Source organism: Peromyscus maniculatus, chromosome 8, assembly GCF_049852395.1.
Source record: "Peromyscus maniculatus bairdii isolate BWxNUB_F1_BW_parent chromosome 8, HU_Pman_BW_mat_3.1, whole genome shotgun sequence".
Taxonomy (NCBI): domain Eukaryota; kingdom Metazoa; phylum Chordata; class Mammalia; order Rodentia; family Cricetidae; genus Peromyscus; species Peromyscus maniculatus.
The window spans coordinates 17,639,584-17,664,444 of record NC_134859.1 but is presented as its reverse complement, the minus strand read 5'-3'; the positions used below and the strand labels follow the sequence as shown (position 1 = coordinate 17,664,444).

Here is a 24,861-nt window from a genome sequence, read left to right as displayed (position 1 = left end):
CAGGCAAAATACCCATATACGTGAAATAAAATAAAGTTATTGATTTAGATAGACATGATGCTTTGTAACTTTAATGCCATCCTAGCACTTGGGAGGAGGCTGAGGCAGGAATATTACTTCCTGTTCAAGACCAGTGGATCAACAGAGTGAGACCCTGTCTCAAAAAGGCAAAAATAAACAAACCAAAAAAAAAAAAAAGTCAGGTGGTGGTGGCACATGCCTTTAATCCCAGCACCTGGGCGGCAGAGACAGGTAGATCTCTGTGAATTTGAGGGTGGCCTGGTCTACAAAGTGAGTTCCAGGGCAGTTAGGGCTACACAGAGAAACCAACAAAAGAAAAGAAACGTTACAAAAAGCCTGTATTTTATTATATTTGTTATTATTCTTAGCCACTTCTGGAGTCACATGACCATGCATGTGCTGTCAGGTATCAGGCAAAATGTGTAGTCACTCCAGGGCCTTACGCCCTAGCAGCAATCTGTGCACAGCGCAGCTTGGTCAGGTAATCTGTATGCAGTGTGATCACATAATCTAAAGTGCATGTGTCTCCCTCTCTCCCTCTCCCCCAACCCCAACACACACAAGGTTTCCCTGTGTAGCCCTGGCTGTCCTGGAACTCATTCTGTAGATCAGGCTGGTCTTGAACTCAGAGATTAGCCTACCCATGCCTCTTGAGTTCTGGGATTAAAGGTGTACTCCACCACTGCTCGGCTTTTTTGAGACAGGTTCTTTATTTAGTTTTGACTGTCCTGGAATTTGATAAGTAGCTCAGACTGACCTCAAACTTAGAAATCCTCCTAACTCTGCCTCCCAAGTGCTAGGATTAAAGATGTGCACCACTACCACCTGGCTTGAAGTTATTTATGTATTTTAACAGCATTAATACAGTTTATGTATAAAAAATTTAAGTACCTTTATACATTTAAAAATTAAAAAAATTAGACAGGTGTAGTGGTGCATGCCTTTAATCCCAGCACTCTAGGCAGAAGTAGATAGAGCTCTGAGTTCCAGGCCAGCCTGTTCTACAGAGAAACTGTTTCAGAACAAAACAAAAATTTAAAGAATTTACTTGCCAAGGTAGTGAGTGGTATAGGCCTTTAATCTCAGCCCTGGGGAAGCAGTGGCAGTTGGATCTTTGTGAATTTAAGGCCAGTCTGGTGTACATAGTGAGACCTGTCTCTAAATAAATAATTTAAAAGTAAGGCATTCAGTACTTGAAAAAAGTACAGGTGTGTGTGTGTGTGTGTGTTTCTCTATGTCTATGTATCTATGTCAGTGAATGATACATGAGTACAGTGCCTGTTGAGGCCTGAGAGTGTCAGATCCTTTGGAGCTAGAGTTATAGGTAGTTGTGAACTATTTAATGTTGGTGCTGGGATCCGACCTTGGGTCTTCTGTAAGAGCAGCGAACACTCTTTAATTGTTAAGCCATTTCTCCAGCCCCTATAAAATGTATATAAACAGTCTAACATGAGTCTGGAGAGATGACTCAGTGATTGAGACCACTGGCAACTCTTACAGAGGATTCTGGTTCCTTTCATCACTAGAATAGTAGCTCACAACCTCTGTAACTCCAGTCCCAGGGTATCCACCTCCCATTTCTGGTCTCCACAAACACCAGGCTCTCAAGTAGTACACAAACATTGGGGACTGGAGAGATGGCTAAGAGGTTAAGAGCACTGCTTGCTCTTCCAAAGTTCCTGAGTTCAATTCCCAGCAACCATGTGGTGGCTCACAGCTATCTGTAATGAAATCTGGTGCTCTCTTCTGACCTGCAGGGACACATGCAGACAGAACACTGTATACATAATAAATAAATAAATCTTTAAAAAAAAAAGTAGTACACAAACATACATGCAGGCAGAACACTCATACATATTTTAGAAAATAAAAACACTTTAATCCCAGCACTCGGGAGGCAGAGCCAGGCGGATCTCTGTGAGTTCGAGGCCAGCCTGGGCTACCAAGTGAGCTCCAGGAAAGGCGCAAAGCTATGCAGAGAAACCCTGTCTCGAAAAACCAAAAAAAAGAAAAAAAAAAAAAAAAAAAAAAAAGAAAATAAAAACAACATACATCAACATTATATTCTTAGAAAAAAATACAAACAGAATATATTACAAATTTTTGTGGCAATAACTTTAGTTCACACCATGCAAAAAGCAGTACATTAATCAAGATACACAAGCTGTTGTAGGTTCTAAATTGAAGGATTGTTTTTCTTTTTATTTCTCTGTAGAATCCTTCAAGCCTGTGACACTTAAAACTTGCTAGCCTTTCTATTGGGAAATAAACTATTTTACAACAATGATAACATATTAATAGACAATTTGTTTAATTATGAATCAGTCCAACTTTGTTCAGCAGTGGCTGAAACTCTTCTCATGTTCTTGTTTTCTTGATAAAACGGTGGTGCCTGACTATTGGCTGCACTGTTTGTATTTGATTCATCCATCAGAGACTGAGTTGAAATTAAGATAAAAGTTGTATTATATGTTGGAATCCATCAGTTCTGAAGAATATGTAAACATGCTACCATGGGTATACACAATTGAATAAAACATCCTGGATTAAAAAAGCCTAATAGTTTTGCTGGGTGGTAGTGGCACACGCCTTTTTACTCCTAGCACTGGGGAGGCAGAGGCAGGTGGATCTCTGTGAGTTCAAGGCAGCCTGGTTTACAGAGTGAGTTCCAGGACAGCCAGGGCTACACAGTGAAATCCTGTCTCGAAAAACCAACAAAACAAAAAACCAAAAATCCTACCTGATAGTTGTTTATTTGGATATTCTTTAGAAATTCTATTACTACTTTAAAAAGTGTTGCCTTACAGAGTGTTTCTTCTGTTCCAAGTATAACTGCACTCTACTGAATGATACTTTTAGATAGAGCACCACTGACTCCCAACAGGTGGGTCCTCTTGCAATTGCTTGAAATCCAGTAAGAACTTCCTTTATTCAGACTGGAGTTGGCTGTGCTCTGTAGTCGCCTCATGGTCTGTCTGAAAGAAGTCTTCTACATTTGCAATTCCACCCCCCAGTGATCAAATCACTGTGGGTCTTTACTGTTTCTGAGACTACACAAGCAACTTTGATCTTAGATTTTTATTTATTTAGGTTGTTTGGTTTTTTGTTTTTTCTTTTTCTTTTTTTTTTTTTTTTAAGATTTTTATTTATTATTATGTGTGCTGAAGAGAGTGCCAGATCTCAGTACAGATGGTTGTGAGCCACCATGTGGGTGCTGGGAATTGAACTCAGGACCTCTGGAAGAGCAGTTTGTGCTCTTAACCTCTGAGCCATCTCTCTAGCCACCGGTTTTTGGTTTTTCAAGACAGAGTTTCTCTGTGTAACAGCCCTGGCTGTCCTGGAACTCAATTTATAGACCAGGCTGGCCTTGAACTCACAGAGATCTGCCTGCCTCTGCCTCCCAAGTGCTGGGATTAAAGGCGTGTGCCATTACCTAAATTTTTTTCATTAAAAAAATTACTATTTTATGTGTGGGGGTGTTTTGCCTACATCTATGTATATGCACCATGTACATGCCTGGTGCCTTCAGAGGCCAGAGAGGACATTAGATCCCCTGAACTGGAGTTACAGATGATATTAGTACCATGTCATACAGAGGCCATGTCAATGCTGGGAATGTAACCCCTGGGTCTCTGGAAGAGTGCTTTAACCTCTTAACCATTTCTCTAGGCCCTGAGATTTCAAAATTTTATTATTTATTTTAAATTGTGTGTATATATGTGTATGCGCCCAAGGAGGTCTAAGATTTCAGATCTCTATAGCTAGAGTTAGAGGTGGTTTTGATCCACTTGACATGGGTACTGGGTATAGACTCTAGTCCTCTGCAAGAGCAGTAAGAGCTCTTCACTGCTAAGCCATCTTTCTAGCAAGCCTCCCTGCCCCATTTTTTAAAATTTAATTTAATGTATATGCCTGTTTTACCTGTATGTATGTATGTATGCTTGTATGATCTGTGAATGTCTGGTACTTTTGGAGGCCTAAGACCATCAGATTCCCCTGGAACTGGAGTTATAGACCGTTTTTAATTGCCACGTGGGTGCTGGGAATTGACCCTTGGTTCTTTGTAAGAAGAACTTACAAAGTCTTCTTACTTTATAAGAAGAATCTTAACTGCTGAGCCATTTTCCCAGCTTCTTTGTGAATCCTTCTTACACTCTTTACCAATTTGAAGTATACTGTACAGTGTAATACATAAGTGATAAACTAGTTTTCCCTGAAGACCTGTTTCCCAAAGCCTTCTGTGTTCCTACTCTATCTGGAAGAGTTACACTTAGGCATTTTGTGGTTCTGAGTGCTGTAGTACTAGGTGCTGTGCTGCCTTGGTTTGTGGTAGTGGGTGTGGTGTTCAGTATTGTAGTTCTGGGCAGTGTCAGCAGTTTGGATGGTCCTAGATCCTGTGTTCCTGAGACGCTGTATTATGGTGTGCTATGCTCGATGCTGTGGTGCTGCAGTGTGGTTGAATGTTGCGATACTGCTGGGTGTTGGGCTAGTAGTATGTGTAATATTATTGATATTCCTGTGTATAATTGACAAACAGTCTTTGTGGAGCCTAGTTGAGTAGGTTTAATTGGGTGGCGTGTTTCTCGTTTGGTGCATTATGTTTTTTATGTTGGAGTTGATCTAAGCTAGTAACCCATTCTGTGGCTATGACTTCTTTCCCAGGATGGCTTTTATTTGAGACAGTCTTGCTATGTATCCCAGGTTAGCCTGGGACTCAAGGTGTGATCCATGCTGGCCTCAAACTCAACAGAGATCCTCTTGCTTCCACCTCCTGAGTACTGATGGTATTACAGGTGTCAGCTACCACACTTGGCTTTCTTGTTTTCCTTTAAGGTGCTGGGTATTGAATTTGGGGCTGTTTACATGGTAAGTAGGCACTCTACCACTATATGCCTATATGCCTACCTTACTCCCTTAGGATGTCTTTGAATGTGTTTTTTGTTGTTAGTGTTCTCTCATAATACTGAAGGTTTTTCCCTCTGAAGCTTCTCTCACTGTGAAGAAGAAACTTGTGTTTCAGTTATGGGTTGTTTTGATAATTTCTTCTTTCTGATATCTTTTTTTTTTTTAAACTTTTGTTCTTTTCATCATCATTTTTTCATTTTAGAGATCCTGTGAATTATCGATCTTAGACCCTATGAAATGATGCCCTCCACCCCCTTTTTTGAGTAGTGTCTTATTATGTGGCCCTGGCTTACCTGAAACTCACTGTGTATCCCAGGCTGGCCTTAGCGTTCCAGCAGTCGTCCTCTCTCTGCCTCTGGAATACTGGAATTACAAGTGTGCACCACCACATCTGGACTTTAAGACATTTGTTTCAACATGAGAATTCAGAGGAAAAGACATGCGAACTAGTCAGTTAGAGAAGGTCAGGTGTGATCCCCATGAAACATAAAGTTGGTGGTGGAAGGTCATTTGTCATTGAAGTTCATTATGAGGTGCCTGTGAGTGAAAAATGGCATCCCTCTCAGGAACATAGTGTTCTGTGTAGTAGGTTTTCCTACATGAGACACAACTGAGGTCTTGGTTTGTATGTGTGTGCTTCCCATTCTTGTACAACTCAGGGTTTCTTTTTTTTTTTTTTGGTTTTTTCGAGACAGGGTTTCTCTGCGTAGCTTTGCGCCTTTCCTGGAGCTCACTTGGTAGCCCAGGCTGGCCTCGAACTCACAGAGATCCGCCTGGCTCTGCCAACTCAGGGTTTCTTACCTGATCCTTTTGAGGACCTTTGCTCATCATAAGAAAATTGGGCCTGGCCATGGTGTTGCACACATTTAATCCAGCAGTGGGGAGGCAGAGGCAGCAAATCTCTTATGAGGCCAGCCTGATGTGCATAGCAAGTTCCAGGCCAGTCAAGGCTATGTGAGAAGGAAGGAAAGAAAGAAAATTGGTTTCTTCCCTGCAGTAGACTATTTTCTGGCCACCAGAGGCCAAGGTAAAGAGTACACATGCCCTCAGAAAAGCAGAAACTAGGACAGAGCCCATTGAGTCCATAATGCTCTCCATTTAAAAGTGTTGTTTCTTGGCTGGGCGGCGGCGTACACCTTTAACCCCAGCACTCAGCACTCAGGAGGCAGAGCCAGGTGGATCTCTGTGAGTTCCAGGCAGAGTAAGATCCAGGACAGCCAGGGCTATACAGAGAAACCCTGTCTTCAAAAACAAAAACAAAGTGTTGTTTCTTTATTTCTTTGTTGTGTGTGTGTATGTATGTATGTATGTATGTATGTATGTATGTATGTATGTATGTATACTGTGTGCATGCATGATTTGTATGTATGTTCAGATGTACCTGTGGGATCAGAGGTTGTCAGGTGTCTTCTCTAGATATATTAAAGCAGGTTCTGTCACTCAAACCCAGCGGTTGCTGGTTCTACTAGTGCTTGCTCCACTCCCCAAGCACAAAGATTATGGGGGGGACACACCCCATCCACCCAGCATTTATATGGCTATTAGGTATGAGGACTAGAGACCCCCAACTTTAATAAGAGCACCACAGACTCAGCAGTGAAAGCAGGCAGTTTTATAACCTTACAAAGTTAGGTGTCAGTGTCAGCTCAGAGTGGAGGGCGAGCTGATTGATTGCAGAGAACAGTTTTTTATAACCCTAAACATAGGTCCCTTCCTCTTTTTCCTCTAAGTAATCAGAGTACATCTTAATGTCATCTGCCATTTGCCATCTACATTTGTCTGTTTTCAATAGAGGTCATGGATGGATTCATCTCTATGTTTTACATCCTGTTTTTTGTTTGTTTTGGTTTTTCTTTTTCTTTCTTTCTTTCTTTCTTTCTTTTTTTTTTTGTTTTTTTGTTTTTTTGTTTTTTCGAGACAGGGTTTCTCTGTCATTTTGTTGCCTGTCCTGGATCTCGCTCGGTAGACCAGGCTGGCCTCAAACTCACAGGGATCCGCCTGGCTCTGCCTCCCTAGTGCTGGGATTAAAGGCATGTGCCACCACCGCCCGGCTTGTTTTGGTTTTTCAAGACAGGGTCTCTTTGTATGTCCATGGCTGTCCTGGAACTCTCTGTAGACCAGGCTGTCCTCGAGATCCATCTGCCTATGCCTCCTGAGTGCTGGGATTAAAGGCATACCTGGCCATCCTGTTTATTTTAAAGCTTATCAGATACATGACTTTGTCACATCTGTAGACAAACTTAGCTATTAATAGTTTTATACTTGAAATGTCTAGTTTAGGTGAGGGGTAAGCTAAACCAACAGATAGGTGAAAAAGTGTAGCTAAATTAGCAGAAAGGATCTGGTGTTTTTTATGAGTATCTGAACCTAAGCTGGCTCAAGATGCTTTTGGGTGTATGTATGTGTACCACACATTTAAAGGAGCCTTGGAGGTCAGAAGAAGGTGTTGGATCCCCTGAAACAGGAGTGGTTGTGAGCTGCCATATGGATGGTAGGAACCAAACCCAGGTTCTCTGTAAGAACAGTGAGCGCTTTTAACCCCTGAGCTCTCTCTCCAGTCCTGTTATATATATATATTAGTTTCTTAGGTGGGGATCTGAACTCAGTTCCTTAAATGCTAAGCACTTTACACTGAACTGGCTCCGTAGTGCCTATAAATACATTTTGACCTTGACTAAGTTCATAAGAGTGAAGTGTTTACAGTTTTCACAAGTTCTGTAACACACACACACACACACACACACACACACACACACACACACACACAGCCTTCCTTAAGGTAAATGTGCTGGATGAAGATACCACATCTGAGAGTCCTTCATGGCTGTCTTTGGGTTAATGGTGGATACAGACTTCCCTCTACATCTTGAAGAAGCATAAGAATGAACACAGGTTGGGTGTGGTAGCACACACCTTTAATCCCAGCACTAGGAGGCAGACAGGTGGATCTCTGAATTCAAAGCCAGCCAGGTCTAATGAGTGAGTGAGAACCTGACTTTAAAAAAAAAAAACACAAAAAAACAAGGGAAAGATGGCTTTCTCATTTCCAAGAGATGGCTCAGAGGTTAAGAGCACTGGCTGTTCTTCCAGAGGTCCTGAGTTCAATTCCCAGCAACCACATGGTGGCTCACAACCATCTAGAATGAGATCTGGTGCCCTCTTCTGGTCTGAAGGGATATGTGCAAGCGGAAGCAGAACATTGTATACATAATAAATAAATCTTAAAAAAAAAAAAAAAAAAAAAGAGGGGCTGGAGAAATGACTCTGGTTAAGAGCACCAGCTGCTCTTCCAGAGGACCTGGGTTCAATTCCCTGTACTCACATGGCATCTCACAACTGTCTATAACTCCAGTTCCAGGGTATCTGACACCCTCACACAGACATACATGCAAGCAAAACATAAAAAGTAAAACAAGGCAGCCAGGCAGTGCTGGCACACACCTTTAATACCAGCACTTAGGAGGCAGAGGCAGGTGGATCTATATGAGTTGGAAGCCAGCCTGGTCTACAGAGCGAGTTCCAGGACAGCCAGGGCTACACAGAAAAACCCTGTCTCAAAAAACAAAACAAAAAATAAATAAATTAATAATAATAATAAACAAAAAAGGATGGCCACAGCTCCTACATGCACCTCAAAGTTGAAGCTATTGCTACTTTACAGTGCTTATCTGACTGTCTTGAGTTTATGAAGAATTGGCATGTCTTTGGAACTGACAGTCCTCTGAAATATCTGCTAATTAGGTCATGGCTAGAGTGAGGGCTGACATTTCCACACAACATTATTTATCACATGACACCTTCCCCCCTTAAGGCCTTGCTACCCTCCTGCCTCAGCCTCCTATGTGCTGAGATTATATGTTTACATCAACACTCAGCTATTCCACTTTTTTGAAATTCCACTATTTAAACCTCACTTCATTAGTTAGAGTGTTTCTTTTTCAGATTTGTGTATGCCTATAGAAGTATTCTGAAACCATTTGTATGAGTTCAGGCTTTCAAGTGAGGACCTTAAAGGACTCTGATAGAAGCTGTGCAGTCACTTAGGTGTAAGCAGAAAGGAAAGAGTTTTAGGACTTCACAGCTTTTGAGCCCTGACTAGCAAGTCCCATGTGTGGCTGTGCAGAGCTTTCTCATTCAAATTCCTCCTTGCATACTTTTTACTTTGATGTGTTAAGAGATACATAGAAGACATGGATTTGCTGCAGAAAAGAAAAAGCAAAAGTAACAGAGGTGTCTATCCTTAGCACCTAGAGATAACACTGTATGGCCTAGATTCCTCTAGATTCTTAGTACATACATAGTCTAGTTTTTAATTCAGCAGTGATTTTAAAATCTGTAGTATCCACTACATATATTTTTTTATCAGTTTATTTATTTGTGTATGTGTGTGCATGTACACATGTGTCATGCATTGTCCATATGTGGCATCAGAGAACAACATCAGAGAAAGTCAGTTCTTTCCTGCTATTGTGTCCAGTGATTGAACAGATTGGGCATCAGGCTTTACCTTCTAAGCTATCTTGCTTGCTCTTTAGCAGTTACTTTAAACATTTGCTGATTTGATTAACACTGGAATGTATAGAAATTGGGGTGGAGAGGACATGATGTCAGACATGGCTCCCACTTACCCCCTTTCTCTTCCGTAGAGCCTGGTAGAATCACCAGTACTTGGGCCCTGTGGATCTGTTGTTGTTCTGACTTGAGAATCTTTTGCACATTTGTGTTATTTAGCTGTTACCAGTAGGCAACCTCACCCTTTTCTCCTTCCAACTGATGCGTGGGATACTGGGCCAGAGATAGTGTAGTCTACATTGAGATTCTTCTGTATTGCATGCTGAACCCTTCCCCAAGTGTTGTGAGTACTATTCACTAAGATGTTCAGAAATCCTACAGAGAAGCTACTATTGTCCCTCCTTTCTTCCTTTCCTTTTTAGATAGGGTCTTTTCATGTAACTGTAGCTGGCCTGGAACACACTACGTAGACCAGGCTGGCATTAGCCCACAGAGATCATCCTGCCTCTGCCTCCCAAGTGCTGGGAGGCCTGCACTACCACACGTGGCTGACCATTGTCATTTCTGCTTACAATGAGGAAGTGGTGACTTGATGGTAATAGGAAATTTGGCCAGAATTCTTCAAGGTCACTTCTGTTGGGCGAGTATGTAGGACATGTACTTCTTTGCCCCTACTCCTTGATTTCAACTATAAAGAACATTTGTGTGTGCTGTTGAATGTGGGTGCATCAGCAATCATAAGAATAAACATAAACCCACGTGGCCAACTCCTAAGCAGACCAGAAAGGCTTATCCTCATCCACCTAATTATTTATTCTCTCATCTTTTCATGTCTTAATATCATGTGGGGTTCATAGAGCTTCAGTTAGGTGGTACCCAGCTCAGTCAAGCTGCAAAGTGGATCCACAGTGAATGACAGGCTGCTCCAGTTTCTAATGTCACCTGCACCTGCCTCCAAGGCTTCTAATATCTGACTGATATACTTACTGGTGGAGGGTGCTGGTGACTGTGATTCCCACAGGTGGAGGTAGAGGCCGAATTCCTGATTTTACATGATGGAGATGAGATTGTGACAGCTGCTGGTGACTGGTGTGTACTGCATTTCACGGGATATTCTTTTTCCTTTAGATACAGAGGTGAGGCACTTGTTCTGTAAGTAGCTGTGTTTACACAGTGTGGATCTTCTTTGTGGGCCAGTGTTTTGCATTTTATACAGATGGTAATTTAGATGAGATGTTCCCTCTCACTCTTTAGTACCGTCTTCACTGGTTCTTCTGTAGTTCTGAAACCTAGTGTGAGAAGATACAACTCTTGGAAGAGGAGTTATCTTGGGAAACTAGTCTCTTGTCTCCAAAGTGAATGTGGAGTGAAAAATACATTGGTGGCCCTGTCATGGTGATCTAATGAGATGGACACAATCAGAACCCAGACATGTCACTGCCATCCATGAGTGGGTATGCATCATAACATGGATGGATGGCAGTTGTTATCCATGGGTAGACCAGATCAGGATATCAACAGCATACTCTCTTTTTTTTTTTGGTTTTTTGAGACCAGGTTTCTCTCTATATCCTTTTTGGTTTTCTTGAGACAGGGTTTCTCTGTGTAACTCTGGCTATCCTGGAACTCATTTTTTAGACCAGGCTGGCCTCGAACTCACAGAGATCCTCCTGCCTCTGTCTCCCAAGTGCTGAGAGTAAGGCTTGCATTGGTGGCATGCTATCATTCATGAGTGGACAGTTTAGGACATTAATGATATGCTGTGATGCCATCTGTTCTTGTATGGCAGTTCCCTTCATCTATCTGGGACTCTGGATATAGGACCTAAGACTAAGTGTTATTTCTTTGTAGTGGTGGGGCCACAGCTTATCTGAGTCATTGTATGGAGATCGGCAGGGTGGGCTCGTGTCACCCTTCTGGGAAAGAACTGAATTCAGCTCTATGAGGTTAATGGTTCTGCACCTGGAAGTAAAGTGCTCATTACTTCTGGATGTGCACCTTATACGTGCTGTTTGCTGTTCTGAGGGCAAGATGCAGACTGGTGTTGATGATAGGAATGCAGCTGAGGGTAGTCTCTTACCAAAGTCAAGTATAGATCTAGGTTCAGGCAGGAGTTAGTCTATAAATGATAAAGTTCAGGGACAGGTCTGGAGACAGTAGCCTGTAGGTAGTGAGGCATGGTCAGTCTACTATTTGGCTTCAAGGCTGCCTTCTGCACTGTGCCAAGAGATGGTCCTCACCAATGCTGTCTGAGCCCCAGGGATGTCACAAAGAGCCAACAATTACTGGAGGAACTCATCCAGTTTGAGTTGAGTCTCTTGAACATAGGTAGCCAAAGACACAGGACTTGGAGGTAGGGGTCCTACGAGTTAGACAGACCATCTCCTCCCGCCCACAGTCATCTGTTCAACCGAGTATGACCCACCTGGTTTAATACAGATTTGCCACTAGGCACCAGGGTAAGGAGCTGGAACAGTAGGAACAAGCCCTTCGAAAGAATACATTTGCTGGCTCTTGGCCTCTGCCCATTTTGGGCAAAAAGTTTAGCCTGGCAGGACTCAAGTGAAGCAGAATTCTGGCCAAGGCTATTAGGAGAGGAGCTCAAGGCCTCTAACTCTTAGGAGTATTCCATCACCTGCTGCAACAAATTGAAGCCAGTATAGCCCTATACCTGTGGGTATTAGGTTGCTTCCTCAGGAGATTCGGGCAGAGTCAGGTGATCACTCTCAGCACTGGAGAGAAGAAAGAAAGAACAAAAACAAAACAACAAAAACCAGTGCTTCACGCTGGGCCGGGTAGTACAGACTTGTTAGGAGACTGAGGCAGAAGGATAAATGTGAGTTTGAGGCCAGTTTGGGCTGCATAGTGAACCTTGTCTCAATCTCTTCATATGTCTAAATCCCTGGCACTAAGCCACATCCCAGCCCTGCCCTTTTTTTTTTCTTTTAGATACCCCGCCCCTTTCCCCAAGACAGGGTTTCTCTGTGTAGATTTTGGGGCCTGTCCTGGAACTCACTTTGTAGACCAGGCTGGCCTTGAACCACAGAGACTCACCTGCCTCTTCCTCCCAAATGCTGGGATTAAAGGCGTGCACCCCCACTGCCAGGCCATGAGATGGGGCTCTCTTTATAGTCCTGGCTATCCTGGAACTCATTGTGTAGACCAGACTGGCCTTGAAGAGACACATCCTCCTGTCTGTGTCTCTTGAATGCTGTGATTAAAGGCATCTGCCACCATGCTAGTTTCATCCTTGACTTTTTATGTCTGTGCCGTGGGTGATTACACTCAACTCCTCGTGCTTGCTCAGCAGTCATTTATAACTGAGCTATCTCCCTAGCCCCAAGATAAGTATTTTCATTGACTTGTGTTGTAAAATTTCCTATAGGAAGCCTGAAGGACTTTTAGATACCAAGTAGATTCTAGCTGGGAGACAAATGAACCAGGGATTGAGATGCCATAGCAATGTCGACTGTGGATTTGGTTTCCAGAACCCATCTCACGCAGTTCATAACTATTTGTACCTTCAGTTTCAGGAGATACAATACCCTCTTCTGGCCTCTGAAGGCACCAGGCATACACACGATACATATGCATATATGAGTACATATGGGTCCACTCTGGGGTGGCTATTGGTGACCAGAGTACCTCTCACAGCCATCTGAATGCCAGCTAATATTTGGTGTTTTAGGGTGGGAAAGAAGCACTGGGTACCCAGGAGACCAGGGTAGTATGACAGGGCATGTCGCTGAACCGAAGTGGGCAGAGGCCAAGTGAGTAGAATGCTGTAGCATTGCTGTGGCTCAGACTGAACATTCAGGAGCTACAGGAGTTGACTTGGTGTGAAGTGTGAAATGTAACTCAAAGTTATCTCTTTGTGTCTCTGCATGTCTGGGTGCCATAGCATCATTTATTGAAAAGACTGACTTTTTTCCATCAATTTGTTTTCGTACTTGTCAGGAATAAGTTGGGCATGGATCCCATTAAGTTTTTATTTTGAGAACTTTGAAAAGTGCAGAGAGCTGACTATGGTGATACACACCTGCACCCCCACACACACACACACACATACACACATAGGTGGTTTAGAACTTTAAAGGTCATCCTTGGCTACAAAGCAAATTTGTGGTCAGCCTGGGCTACATAAAATCCTATGTTTAAAAAACCCCCAAAATAGCCGGGCAGTGGTGGTGCACGCCTTTAATCCCAGCACTCGGGAGGCAGAGGCAGGCGGATCTCTGTGAGTTCGAGGCCAGCCTGGGCTACCAAGTGAGTCCTAGGAAAGGCGCAAAGCTACACCGAGAAACCCTGTCTCGAAAAAAAAAAAAAAAAAAAAAAAAAAAAAAACAACCAAACAAACAAACAAAAAAAACCAAAATCGCAGGGTAGTGGTGGTGCACGCCTTTAATCCCCTTTAATCCTAGTACTCAGGAAGCAGCGGCAGGCAGATCTCTGAGTTTGAGGCCAGCCTGGTCTACAGAGAGTTCCAGGACAGTCAGGTTACACAGAGAAATCTTGTCTTAAACAAAACAAAACAAAACCCAACAAAATAAAAAAATAAACAGGAAGGAAAAAAGCTGTAGAAATTTGAAAAAGGTATTTGAGGAGCCTCGTGTTCCTGTGTGTCTTTGTGCAGATTCACAGGTGCATGCGCATACTGTTTTCAGGCATACCCAGTCCTCTTTTTGGTTCCTAGCTGTTCTGGGGATGGTCCTTCCACCTCTCTGTGACATTCTCTCTTACACATCATTGACAGAGCATTCCTTATCACATCAGCCAAATGTTGTGTCTGTTTTCAGTAGAACAGTTAGATGGCTGACAGATTGATTCCTCAGAGTCCGTGCTCATGTGTAAAAGTTTTAGGTGGTGTGGGCAACTAGTAGCTCCCCTCCTTTTGTTCTGTCATCTAAGTTGTTCTTTCCTTTCTTACTCTTTGGACCTTAGGAATTGTATATATAGTAGACATGTTGTTCATTGAATTGTGTATAACACAGACTTACCACATATGTAAAATACACACACTAGGCTGCGGAAAGAGGAGGGAGGTGGGGAGGACGTGCACTAGGCTGTGGAGTGGGATGGGAGGCAGTTGAGTATGCTCAAGAGTTCTCCACGCTGCTGGACTGTTACTGAACAGGACAGTGTTGACAGACCAAAATAGAAAGCGAAGAAGGTTAAAATTTAATCTTATTTTCCTTATACTTTTTTTCTTTTTCTTCTCTCTCTCTCTCTCTCTCTCTCTCTCTCTCTCTCTCTCTCTCTCTCTCTCCCCCCCCTCTCCCCGTTTTTCTTTATCCTCTCCCCCCCCCCCCCCCGTTTGCTTTTAGAGACAGAATTTCTCTGTGCTGCTTTGGAGCCTGTCCTGGAACTCATTCTGCAGACCAGACTGGCCTCAAACTCACAGAGATCTGCTTGCCTTTGCCTCCAAGTGCTGGGATTAAAGGTGTGCACCACCACTGCCTTGCATACTTTTTTTTTTTTTAAAGACAGGGTCTCACTATTTATTCTGGCTAGCCTGGAACTCTGAATATAGACCATGCAGGTCTCCCTCAATTTGTAGTAATTCTCCTATATCACCCTTTTCTTGACTTGCTGGCATTACAGTCATGTCCCACCATGTGGCTTAATATTCTTAGTAGTTACAGCCAAATTCAAGAATAATTTAGTATTAAGCAACATTCTGAGTTCTACTTCTGTGGTTGTGTGGTAGTGACAGTGTTGGTTGACATAACTGTGCTGATTTTAAACTTGGAAGATAATAGTGTTTTGAAAAAAATGTTTCTGCACACTTCAGCAAAGAGCATAAAGTCTTAGACTGACCCACAGTCACATATGGGGGTAAGGGACTGACCCAGATATCATGACAGATACTTGGTACTGATTCCAAAGAGCTGGTTTCTCAAGCAACTGGCAGCCTCTTGGCAATTAGCATACACCCCAGGTTGAAGTTGCTGGTCTTGCCTTTCCCTGACCATCCATGACCCATTAGTGCCCAGTGCAAATAATCTGGGGATGCAGTGTGTAGTCAGAATGCTGTCTGACCAATGGCTTCATTTTCCCACCACTGTGGTTCCCTCCCGTGTATCCTTGCACTTCAGTAATGAGAAGGGTGTTGGGATGCACTGCTCTTTCCTTCCTTTCTGAGTTTAGATGCTGGGCCTTCTGAAGTGCAAAGGCAAAGGATCAAGGTGTGCCTTTTAAGGTCGAATGCTGACTGTCAGGCCCAGATGATAGCCCACATATCCTAGGGGGAAATAGTTTGGGATTCTGAGATGCCCACCCAGTCACATCTTGTTGAAGGGCCCTTGCACAATTGATGGAGTTAGAATTTTCCATAAGTTTTTGTTCACCTGGTACATGGATGTCCAAAAGGAGGCCTTTTCCTTAGAATTGATTTTGGTTTTCCTTCTCCTACACCAAGTGTATGGTCCAGAGTGCTTGGCAGTCAAGCACAGTCTGCGGCTTATTGCTCAATGGGAAGGGCTCTAACCCTATGATCCAGGGTTCAAACAGCTGAACCTCTCAAATGGCCCCATCCTTGTTATTTCCTAAATTACTGACGTTAGGTGCTGTGAGTAGTGCTATTGGGGGCCATCACTGTAGAGCACTGGTGGCCTGGCACTCTCTCAGTGGTTCTCAACCTGTAGGTTGCGACCCATTTGACAAACTTCTGTCTCCGAAAATATTTACATTACAATTCATAACAGTAGCAAAATTACAGTTGTGAGTAACAATGAAAGTAATTTTATGGTTAGGGGTCACCACAACATGAGGAACTTTATTAAAGGGTCGCAGCATTAGGAAGGTGAGAACCACAGCTCTATATAGACCTAGAATTCTAGGTCTTCACCTTAGCCTCCCAAGTGCTGAAGTTAAAGGGATTCACCACCATGCTCAGCTGAGAGCCATCTTTAAAGAGAATTGGCAGGAGACCCTACAGACCCATGGTTCTCAGCCTTCCTGATGCTGCCACCCTTTAATACAGTTCCTCATGGTGTGACCCCATCCATAAAATTATTTTCATTGCTACTTCATAACTGCAATTTTGCTACTGTTAGGAGTTGAATGTAAATATCTGATATGCAGGATATCTGGTAGGGGACCCCTGTGGAGGGTCATTTGACCCCCAAAGGGATTCCACCCACAGGTGGAGAAGAATCACTGCTATAGATGTACAACTGCTACAGGGTTGTCCCTCAGCACAGCAGTGTAGACTCCAGATTCCCTGTGTTAAAAGTGAGGTGAGGATGTGGCCAAGAGTAGCATTTAAACCACCGATTATGTAGTGTTTAGTGCTAACAACTGGCTGTCCATTGTGGGTCAGGGAATCAGCTAGATTTTATGTGTGTATATATATCCAATTCAGATAAAGATCAAAAAATTAAAACAAGTATTAGAAGCCAGGGAGGTTCTCATGAAAAGGAAAGCCAGGGAGCTTATCATGAAAGTTTGAGGCCCTGAGTTTGATTCCCAGCATACATATAAAAAGCCAGATGTAATAATCAACACTGGAGAGTTGGAGACAGGATCCTTGGGACTGGCTGACTAGCTAGCCTAGCCTTATCATCAAGCCTCAGGTCCCAATGAGAGACCCTGTCTCAAAAAATAAGATGGATAGTCTCCTGAAGAACACCCTCAAGGTTGATCTCTGGCTTCCACTTGCACCTACATAAACGTGTAAACACAGATACACACACACACACACACACACACACACACACACACACACCTGAAGCCTGGGTGGTAACACATAGATGTAATCCCAGAGTTTGAGGCGCTAAGGCAGTAGGAATGTGAATTTGAGGCCAACCTGAACTACATAGTGAGACTGTCCTTAAAACACAGGCAGAGCTGGGCTGTGGTGGCACACGCCTTTAATCCCAGCACTCGGGAGGTAGAGGCAGGTGGATCTCTGTGAGTTCGAGGCCAGTTTGGTCTACAAAGTGAGTTCCAGGAAAGGCGCAAAGCTACACAGAGAAACCCTGTCTTGAAAAACAAAACAAAACAAACAAACAAACAAACAAACAAACAAAAAACCACTAGCAGAAAATTACGGAAGCTGGGTATGATAAACCCTGTACTTGGGAAAGCAGAGGCGAGATCACTGCAAGTTCAAGACCAGCCAGAGCTAAATCTCTGCCTCAAAAAAATCTTTTAATGGAACAAAATGTTTATAACCTAAAATGAAAAGGTCTGTCTGTGCACAATACAAAAAGTTATAAGGAACCAGGTATAGTGGTACAGTTCTATTATCCCAACTACTTAGGAAGACTGAGGCAGGATCATGCATTCAAGGGATCAGAACAAAAAGGGTCTTGAATGTAAGAAAAAGTATATTGGGGCTGGAGAGATGTCTCAACAGTTAAGAACACTGGCTCTTCTTCCAGAGGGCCTGGGTTCAATTCCCAGCACCCACATGGCAGCTCACAATTGTCTATAACTCCAGTTCCAGGGAATCCTACATCCTCACACAGATATACATGCAGACAAAACATCAGTGCACATAAATTATTTTTTGAAAAAAGAAAATGTTTAAGAAGAAAATATTTTTGCATAAATATATATTATATAGCTAGATACTAATATATATGTATATTAATAGTAAAATATTTGGAGGGCTAGAGAGATGGTTCGGTGGTTAAGAGCACTAGCTGCCATTGCAGAGGACCCTGGTTCCATTCCTAGCACCTAAACATCAACTCACAACTGTCTATAACTCCAGCTCCAGGAGATCCAGTGCCCTCCTCTGGCTTTCATGGGCACCAGGCATGCATATAGTACATTTACATGCATGTAGGCCAAACACTCATACACATAAATATTTTTTGTTTGTTTCTGTTTTTTGAAACAGGGTTTCTCTATGTAGCCCTGGCTATTCTGGAACTAGCTCTGTAGACCAGGCTGGCCTCGAACTCATAGAGATCCACCAGTCTCTGCCTCCCAAGTACTTGGATAAAAGGGGTGCGCAACCATCACTCAGCAATCTTTTGTTTTGAGACAGAGTCTTTCTTTGTAGCCCTGGCTGGCAAGAAGCTCACTGTGTTGACCAGGCTGGCTCCAGACTCAGAAGAAATCCACCTCTGCCTCCCGAGTTCTGGGCTTAAAGGCACATGCCACTCTGCCCAACTAAAATACTTTTTTTTTTTAAATTTGAAAACTTGTATAAATTTATAATCACCTAGTAGACAAGGACCAAATGCTATAAAGAGATGAAGGGGAAAACAAAGGACAAATTCCCAAAAGTGCCCTTAGAAAAAATACAGATTAAGGATCTTGGTTTTTGGCCAATTGTATAGCAACAACTCGACTCTGTTACTCCTAGTAGTGGGGCTTTAACCTACCTCCCCATACCTACCCAGCAGCAGATTTCATCTGTGTGTTCTGTCCATGGGGTATCATGATGCCTGGAGCCCAGGGACCTGAGTTAGAGTCCTGGTGGCTCTGGCTGGCTGCTCCAGAAATACCTATTGGGTTGGGCCAGAAGTGGGTTACTTTGTAGCTCTAACAAGGATCATGAATCCTTTCTATTGGTATTCTTCAGGAGAAAGATGGAGCATTGTCTGCTTCCTAAATGATACTCTATGTATGTATGCTTAAATACCTTTCAAAAAAGTAGGAAACATCTGGAAAGATGCCCAGAGCTTAGACCCTCTTTAATCCTTTCCCTTCAAACTGGGAAGAATGGAATGAGGAGAGGAGCAAGGAGATGGAGACACATGACTTTTCTGCTCTGTTTTTCTCTGAATTTCTCCTGTGATTATCCAGATAACTCTAACAGTGTATATTAAAATAGAAGAATATTGCTGCCACTCATGAGCTTTTCTTATTCACAGGTATGGATCTTGGAGGGAGCCCGTCAACCCTTACTATGTCAACTCTGGCTATGCCCTGGCCCCAGCCACCAGCGCCAATGACAGTGAACAGCAGAGCCTGTCCAGTGATGCTGACACCCTATCCCTTACGGACAGTAGTGTGTAAGTCCCATGCTTGCTGGCTGTATGCTTTGGTGCTTTTTGCTAATCCTTACTGGCTGATTCTCTTAATGCCTGACCTGACTGTCCTAAGGAACAAACACAAAGCTGGCCATGGTAGCATGCATATATTTGTAAGCCCAGCACCTACGAAGCTGAAGCAGATGAATTGCCGTGAGTACCACGCCAACCTGGTCTATAGAATGAGACTGTCAAAACAAAAACCGTAAAGAAAGAGGACTGACTGCCCTTGAGTTACGATATCCTTCAAAACCTAGCCCAAGGGCCAAGGTGTAATTGAGTGAAGGCCCTGGTTTTAGTTCCTAGCACAACAGCAAAATTGTTTAAAAATCCTGGAACAGAATCCAAGCTAGAGTTGAAGTTTGTGTTAGCTCCTTCTCTTGGAGGCCAAGGTTATCTGCAGCTTTTGAGAGCAGAGGACTCAAGAGTTAGAGCTACTAGCCAGAAACTGGAGGTTCATTTTCTCCTAACCACAGAGGATGGGTTTCACTGGGAAGATGGGCCCAGGGAATAGACAGGCAGTCTTCTCTCCAGGGCAGGGCAGGAGACAGTCCATCAGGCTGCATAAATGTGTTTTTTGCCCATGTTGTTCTGCCCTGAACCTTTTTATAATACAGAATCTTGATATATCATGAGTATCCCTGGGGAGCCAGGGAGCCTGGGTTCTGTGCTAAGACCAGTTCCCTGAGTGCCTAAATTCCAAGCCATGGAGGCAGATCTGAGCCTCCACTTCCCTGATACTGTGATCTCAATTAGGAGCTTGTTTTGTTTGATGTAATCACATTCCTAGAAGCTCTGTGGGAGTGGATCTGTCCCACAAACCACCTCCTGCCAGTGGCTTTTTGGAACTCAGGTGCATATTAAATAATTGTAATTGAATGACATAAAACATTTTGTTGAATTGACCAGCCTGGAGTTTTTTTTTGAGTTCTTACTCAGTCATGCTTAGTCTGAGTTTACCCCCACGCCTGGAGCTTCCTTTAAAAGCAGCCTAGTGTTGGAATGAGTCTTTGCTCATTACCAGTGACCAGAACAAGTCTTCTAATTGCCCCTATAAGTCTCTTATTTCATGATTGCACGGGATCCCCAGCAGGGTTCTTGGTCCAGCTCACCAGTTCTGCCCTGCCTGTGTGTCTCTTTGAAAAGTTGAAAAGTGAATATCTGGGAAATTGGTGGAGAGTGCTCCCCACTGGTGGATCTGGTGTGTGTGTGTGTGTGTGTGTGTGTGTGTGTGTGTGTGTGTGTGTGTGTGTGTGTGTGTGTGTGTAGAAGCCAGAGGTCAATACTGGGTGTTTTCTATTGTTGCTCTCCTCCTTATTTAAAATTAAAAAAATATATAATTATTTCATCCAGGTGTAGTGGCACACTCCTTTAATCCTAGCCCCTGGGAGGCAGAAGCAGGTGGATCTCTGTGAGTTTGAGGCCAGCCTGATCTACAGAGTGAGTTCCAGGACAACCAGAGATACATAATGAGACCTTGTCTTTAAACAAGAAAAAATAAGCCGGGCAGTGGTGGCTCACGCCTTTAATCCCAGCACTCGGGAGGCAGAGGCAGGTGGATCTCTGAGTTCGAGGCCAGCCTGGGCTACAGAGTGAGCTCTAGGAAAGGCACCAAAGCCACACAGAGAAACCCTGTCTCAAAATAAATAAATGAATGAATGAATGAATACATACATACATACATGCATACATACACACACACACATATATATACTTGCACGCACACACACACATTGTTTTATATGTTTTGCCTGTGTGTTTTGTTTTTTTCCAGGGATGGGGGCGTTGGTTTTTGTTCTTTTCTCTTTTGGATTTTTTTTTGGGGGGGGGGTGTTAGGGTTTTTGTTTTGTTTGTTCATTTGGTTGGTTGGTTGGTTGGTTTTTTTTTTTTGTTGTTGTTGTTGTTGTTGTTGTTTTTTGATGTTTTGGTTTTTCGAGACAGGGTTTCTCTGTGTAACAGCTCTGGCTGTCCTAGAACTCGATTTGTAGACCAGGCTGCCCTTGAACTAACAGAGATCTGCCTGCCTCTGTCCTAGAATTAAGGCATGTGCCACCACTGCCTAGCTTGAATGTATGTATTTGTACTGTGTGTGTGTGTGTGTGTGTGTGTGTGTGTGTGTGTGTGTGTGTGTGTGTGTGTTGCCCTGGAGAGGGTGTCAGATCCCCTAGACCTCGAGTTATGGACGGTTTTGAGCCACTGTGTGGATTGTCGGTCCTCTAGAAGAATAAGTGCTCTTAACCACAGGGCTGACTCCACAGCTCCCTAAAATTTAAAAAAAAAAAATTATTTTATTGTGTGTGTGCTATTTCACAGGTAGAGGTCAGAGGGCAACTATAGAGTGTTGGTTTTCTCCTGTTACCTTGTAGGTCAGGGATTGAATTTAGATCAAGCCTGCACACCTGTTTTACTCCAAGGGGCCTCTAACCACTGAGCAGTCTTACTGACACTGAACCGGGAGGTCACTGACCATTGAGCACCAGGGATTTTCCAATGCTAGGATTATAGGCATACACTACCGAGCCCAGTTTTGTTTTGTCTTGTAAGTAGATGTTGGGGAATCATGTTGTTGTAGCAAACTGAGCCAGCTCCCAAGCTCCCCACTTTCTACTGATGGATCTAAACCACTCTTTTTTTTTGTAGTTGTGTAGTTTTGCTTTTTATTTTCATTGATATAAGTTAGCGTTTTTTAGAGAAACTTAGTAAGCACCACATCACATAATGTGGTTACAGTGTCATCTCATTCCTGTGTTCTAATCTAGATGCTTCAATCACTTTTTACTAAAAAAAAAAATCTGTTTAAACATATGCAGCACTATCTTGAAGACAAAACTGTTAGCAGTTTACCAAATGGAATGGCTTAATTATAAAGGAGGAGAATAGTCCCTAAATAATTTTAGACAGTTCACAGATATTGAGTAACACTGATACCAACAGGAGCCATTTTTTCCCCCGAGACAGGGTTTCTCTATGTTAGCCCTGGCTGTCCTGGAGCTCACTCTGTAGACCAGGCTGGCCTCTCAGAGATCTGCCTGCCTCTCCCTCCTGAGTACTAGGATTAAAGACGTGCACTACCACCCACTGGAGCCAGTTTCTAATTACTGATTATATAAAAGTCTTAAGGCTACAAGGAATAGCTTTCAAAGCACTTATTATAGCTGCTTTGGGACCGTGGCCTTTCTAATTGCATGCTAGCTGACCAACCCTAGAATGTAATTTCTTTTTAAGTAACATATTTTTAAAGCAACCATGTATTTTAAAAAGTAAGCTTATTTATTTTTTTAAAATAAGCTTATTAATGATTTTTGCTATTATTGTTCACTGCTGTGTCCAAAATCATGCCTATTAATGAGGGGCTTAATACCTGTTAAATGAGTAAATTCCACACTAGCCTTGCTAAAGTATTTGTTACAGGCATTATTTTAAAAATATGGTTTAGCTACAGTCATATTAATTGATAATTAACTCAGCAATTAAAAACAAGTTTGAGCTAGGACCGTGGTAGTACATGCCTTTAATCCCAGCACTAGGGAGGCAGAGGCAGGGCTACACAGAGAAACCCTGTGTTGGGAAAAAGAAAGTTGAAGCACATGATACTATTTTAGGAAGGTAGAGCATTTACAAGAAAATAAAGCTAGGGGCTGGAGAGATGGCTGAGTGGTTAAGAGCACCTGCTCCTCTTCCAGTGACCCCAGGTTCAATTCCCAGCACCCACATGACAGCTCACAACTGTCTTTAACTCCAGTTCCAGGGGATCCTGCATCCTCCCACAGACATAGATGCAGGCAAAACACCAATGCATGTAAAACACCAATGCATGTAAAATAAAAATAAATAAGTTGGAAAGGCTAGAAGTTTGAAATTTTGCTGTTGGAAATTCTGTCTTTATTCAAGAAGTCTGTAGTAATTTTTAAGACTCACTCTAGAAGCCGAATTAACATCTCAGCTAACCAATCAGGCTGTGAGGTATAGCAGCTCCAGGTCAGAAGGACAGAGCCAGAGATTCAGCCAGCAGGAGTATTTTGGAAGCCCGTTTGTCCAGGACTGAGGTGTTTCATCCTGATTCTGTTCCCTCCTTCCATGTCCACACCAGCTTCTCTGTCAGCCCAGCTGAACCACTTGCCAAGCACTCTCCTCCATCTCCCTCTCACCACACTTAATTGAATGTAGTTTTAAAGGATGGTTCCTCTTTATGTTCCTGTTTGTAGTTGTTTGTTTTGTTTTTTGGAGACCAGGTCTTTCTATATGGCCCTAGCTATCCTGGAACTCACTATGTAGACCAGGCTGGCCTCACCAAGATCTGCCTGCCTCGGCCTCCTGAGTGCTGGGATTAAAGGCATGAGCCACCACCCCCAGCTTGTACCAGTTTTGTAGCTGGTTTTTTTCATCTGCCTGCCCTTAAACATTCTTCCAACACTTGACTTTTAAAAATAGAGTATGCCATCTCCTGGTGCTCAGAACCCAATTTGGCCAGTGCCGTGGGGGCATATATGTTGGACTGTTTTCATTTTTCTACTCTAATAATCATGTGGTAGTGACACCAGATGGCCTTTGTCTCTTTGGGTTTTGTTATATCTGAGGGATGTCTCGTTTTGTTCTCTTTTAATTAACTTTGAGACTGGGTCTTACTCTATAGCCCTTGCTGACCCGGAACTCACTATATAGACCAAGCTGGCTTTGAATTTATAGATCCACCTGCCTCTGCCTCCTTAGCGCTAGGATTAAAGGAATGTGCACCACACTTGGCTGGCTTTAGTTTTGAATCTTTGAATGTTGGCATTTTCAGAAACACTTTTTTAAAGTTCCTAGAATTCTTTGTGACATCTCATTTTCAGAGTGGTTGCCAGTCAGAGCCTCATCAGAAAAAGACAGCAGGCTGTATCTGTAGTACCTGATCCTCCTCATCCCATAGAATTGATGAGGCTTAACCTCCACCATAGTTTTTTCTGCAACCTCTGAATATTTTCTTAAGAAAATGACACATTATCCAAACAGAGAAACTTAAAATACATGTAGATGGTTTTGTTTTAGGGGTAAGATAGAGCCTTATGTAAACAAGGCTGGCCAAGGTCATAGGTATGTACCACTCTACCCAGTTAATGCAGTGCTGGGTTAGACCCATGGCTTTGTACATGCTAGGCAAGCACTGTCAACTGAGCTATGTCCACAGCCCCAAGCATAGGAGTTTTTCTTTGACAATCTGTTCATCTTAGATTTTATTGGGAGACTTAAGAATTTGGGATACAAAACTACCACATATATTTGAACATACATCTGAGGCAAAAAATGAAATGATACTTCACACTGTATCTGCTGGTGTAGCTCACGAGTTTCTCACATTGGAGCCACAGTTGGATCACACAACTGTTCAACAAGGTGTTTCCTAGTATGCCACCTATCCTTAAATGTAGATTTTGAGGACAAGTCTAAGCCCCA

General features: G+C 42.9%; 1 protein-coding gene across 13 annotated transcripts in view; it reads left to right on the top strand.

Moving 5' to 3' along the window:
- The window catches only part of Axin1 (axin 1), a 68,847-nt gene that overhangs the window by 27,960 nt on the left and 16,026 nt on the right, over positions 1–24,861 (top strand). For all 13 annotated transcript variants that reach the window (XM_076578090.1, XM_076578089.1, XM_076578088.1 and 10 more), the window contains one exon: positions 19,269–19,409. In XM_076578090.1, coding sequence (XP_076434205.1) covers positions 19,269–19,409 — 141 coding nt within the window. The remainder of the gene's footprint in view (positions 1–19,268; positions 19,410–24,861) is intronic.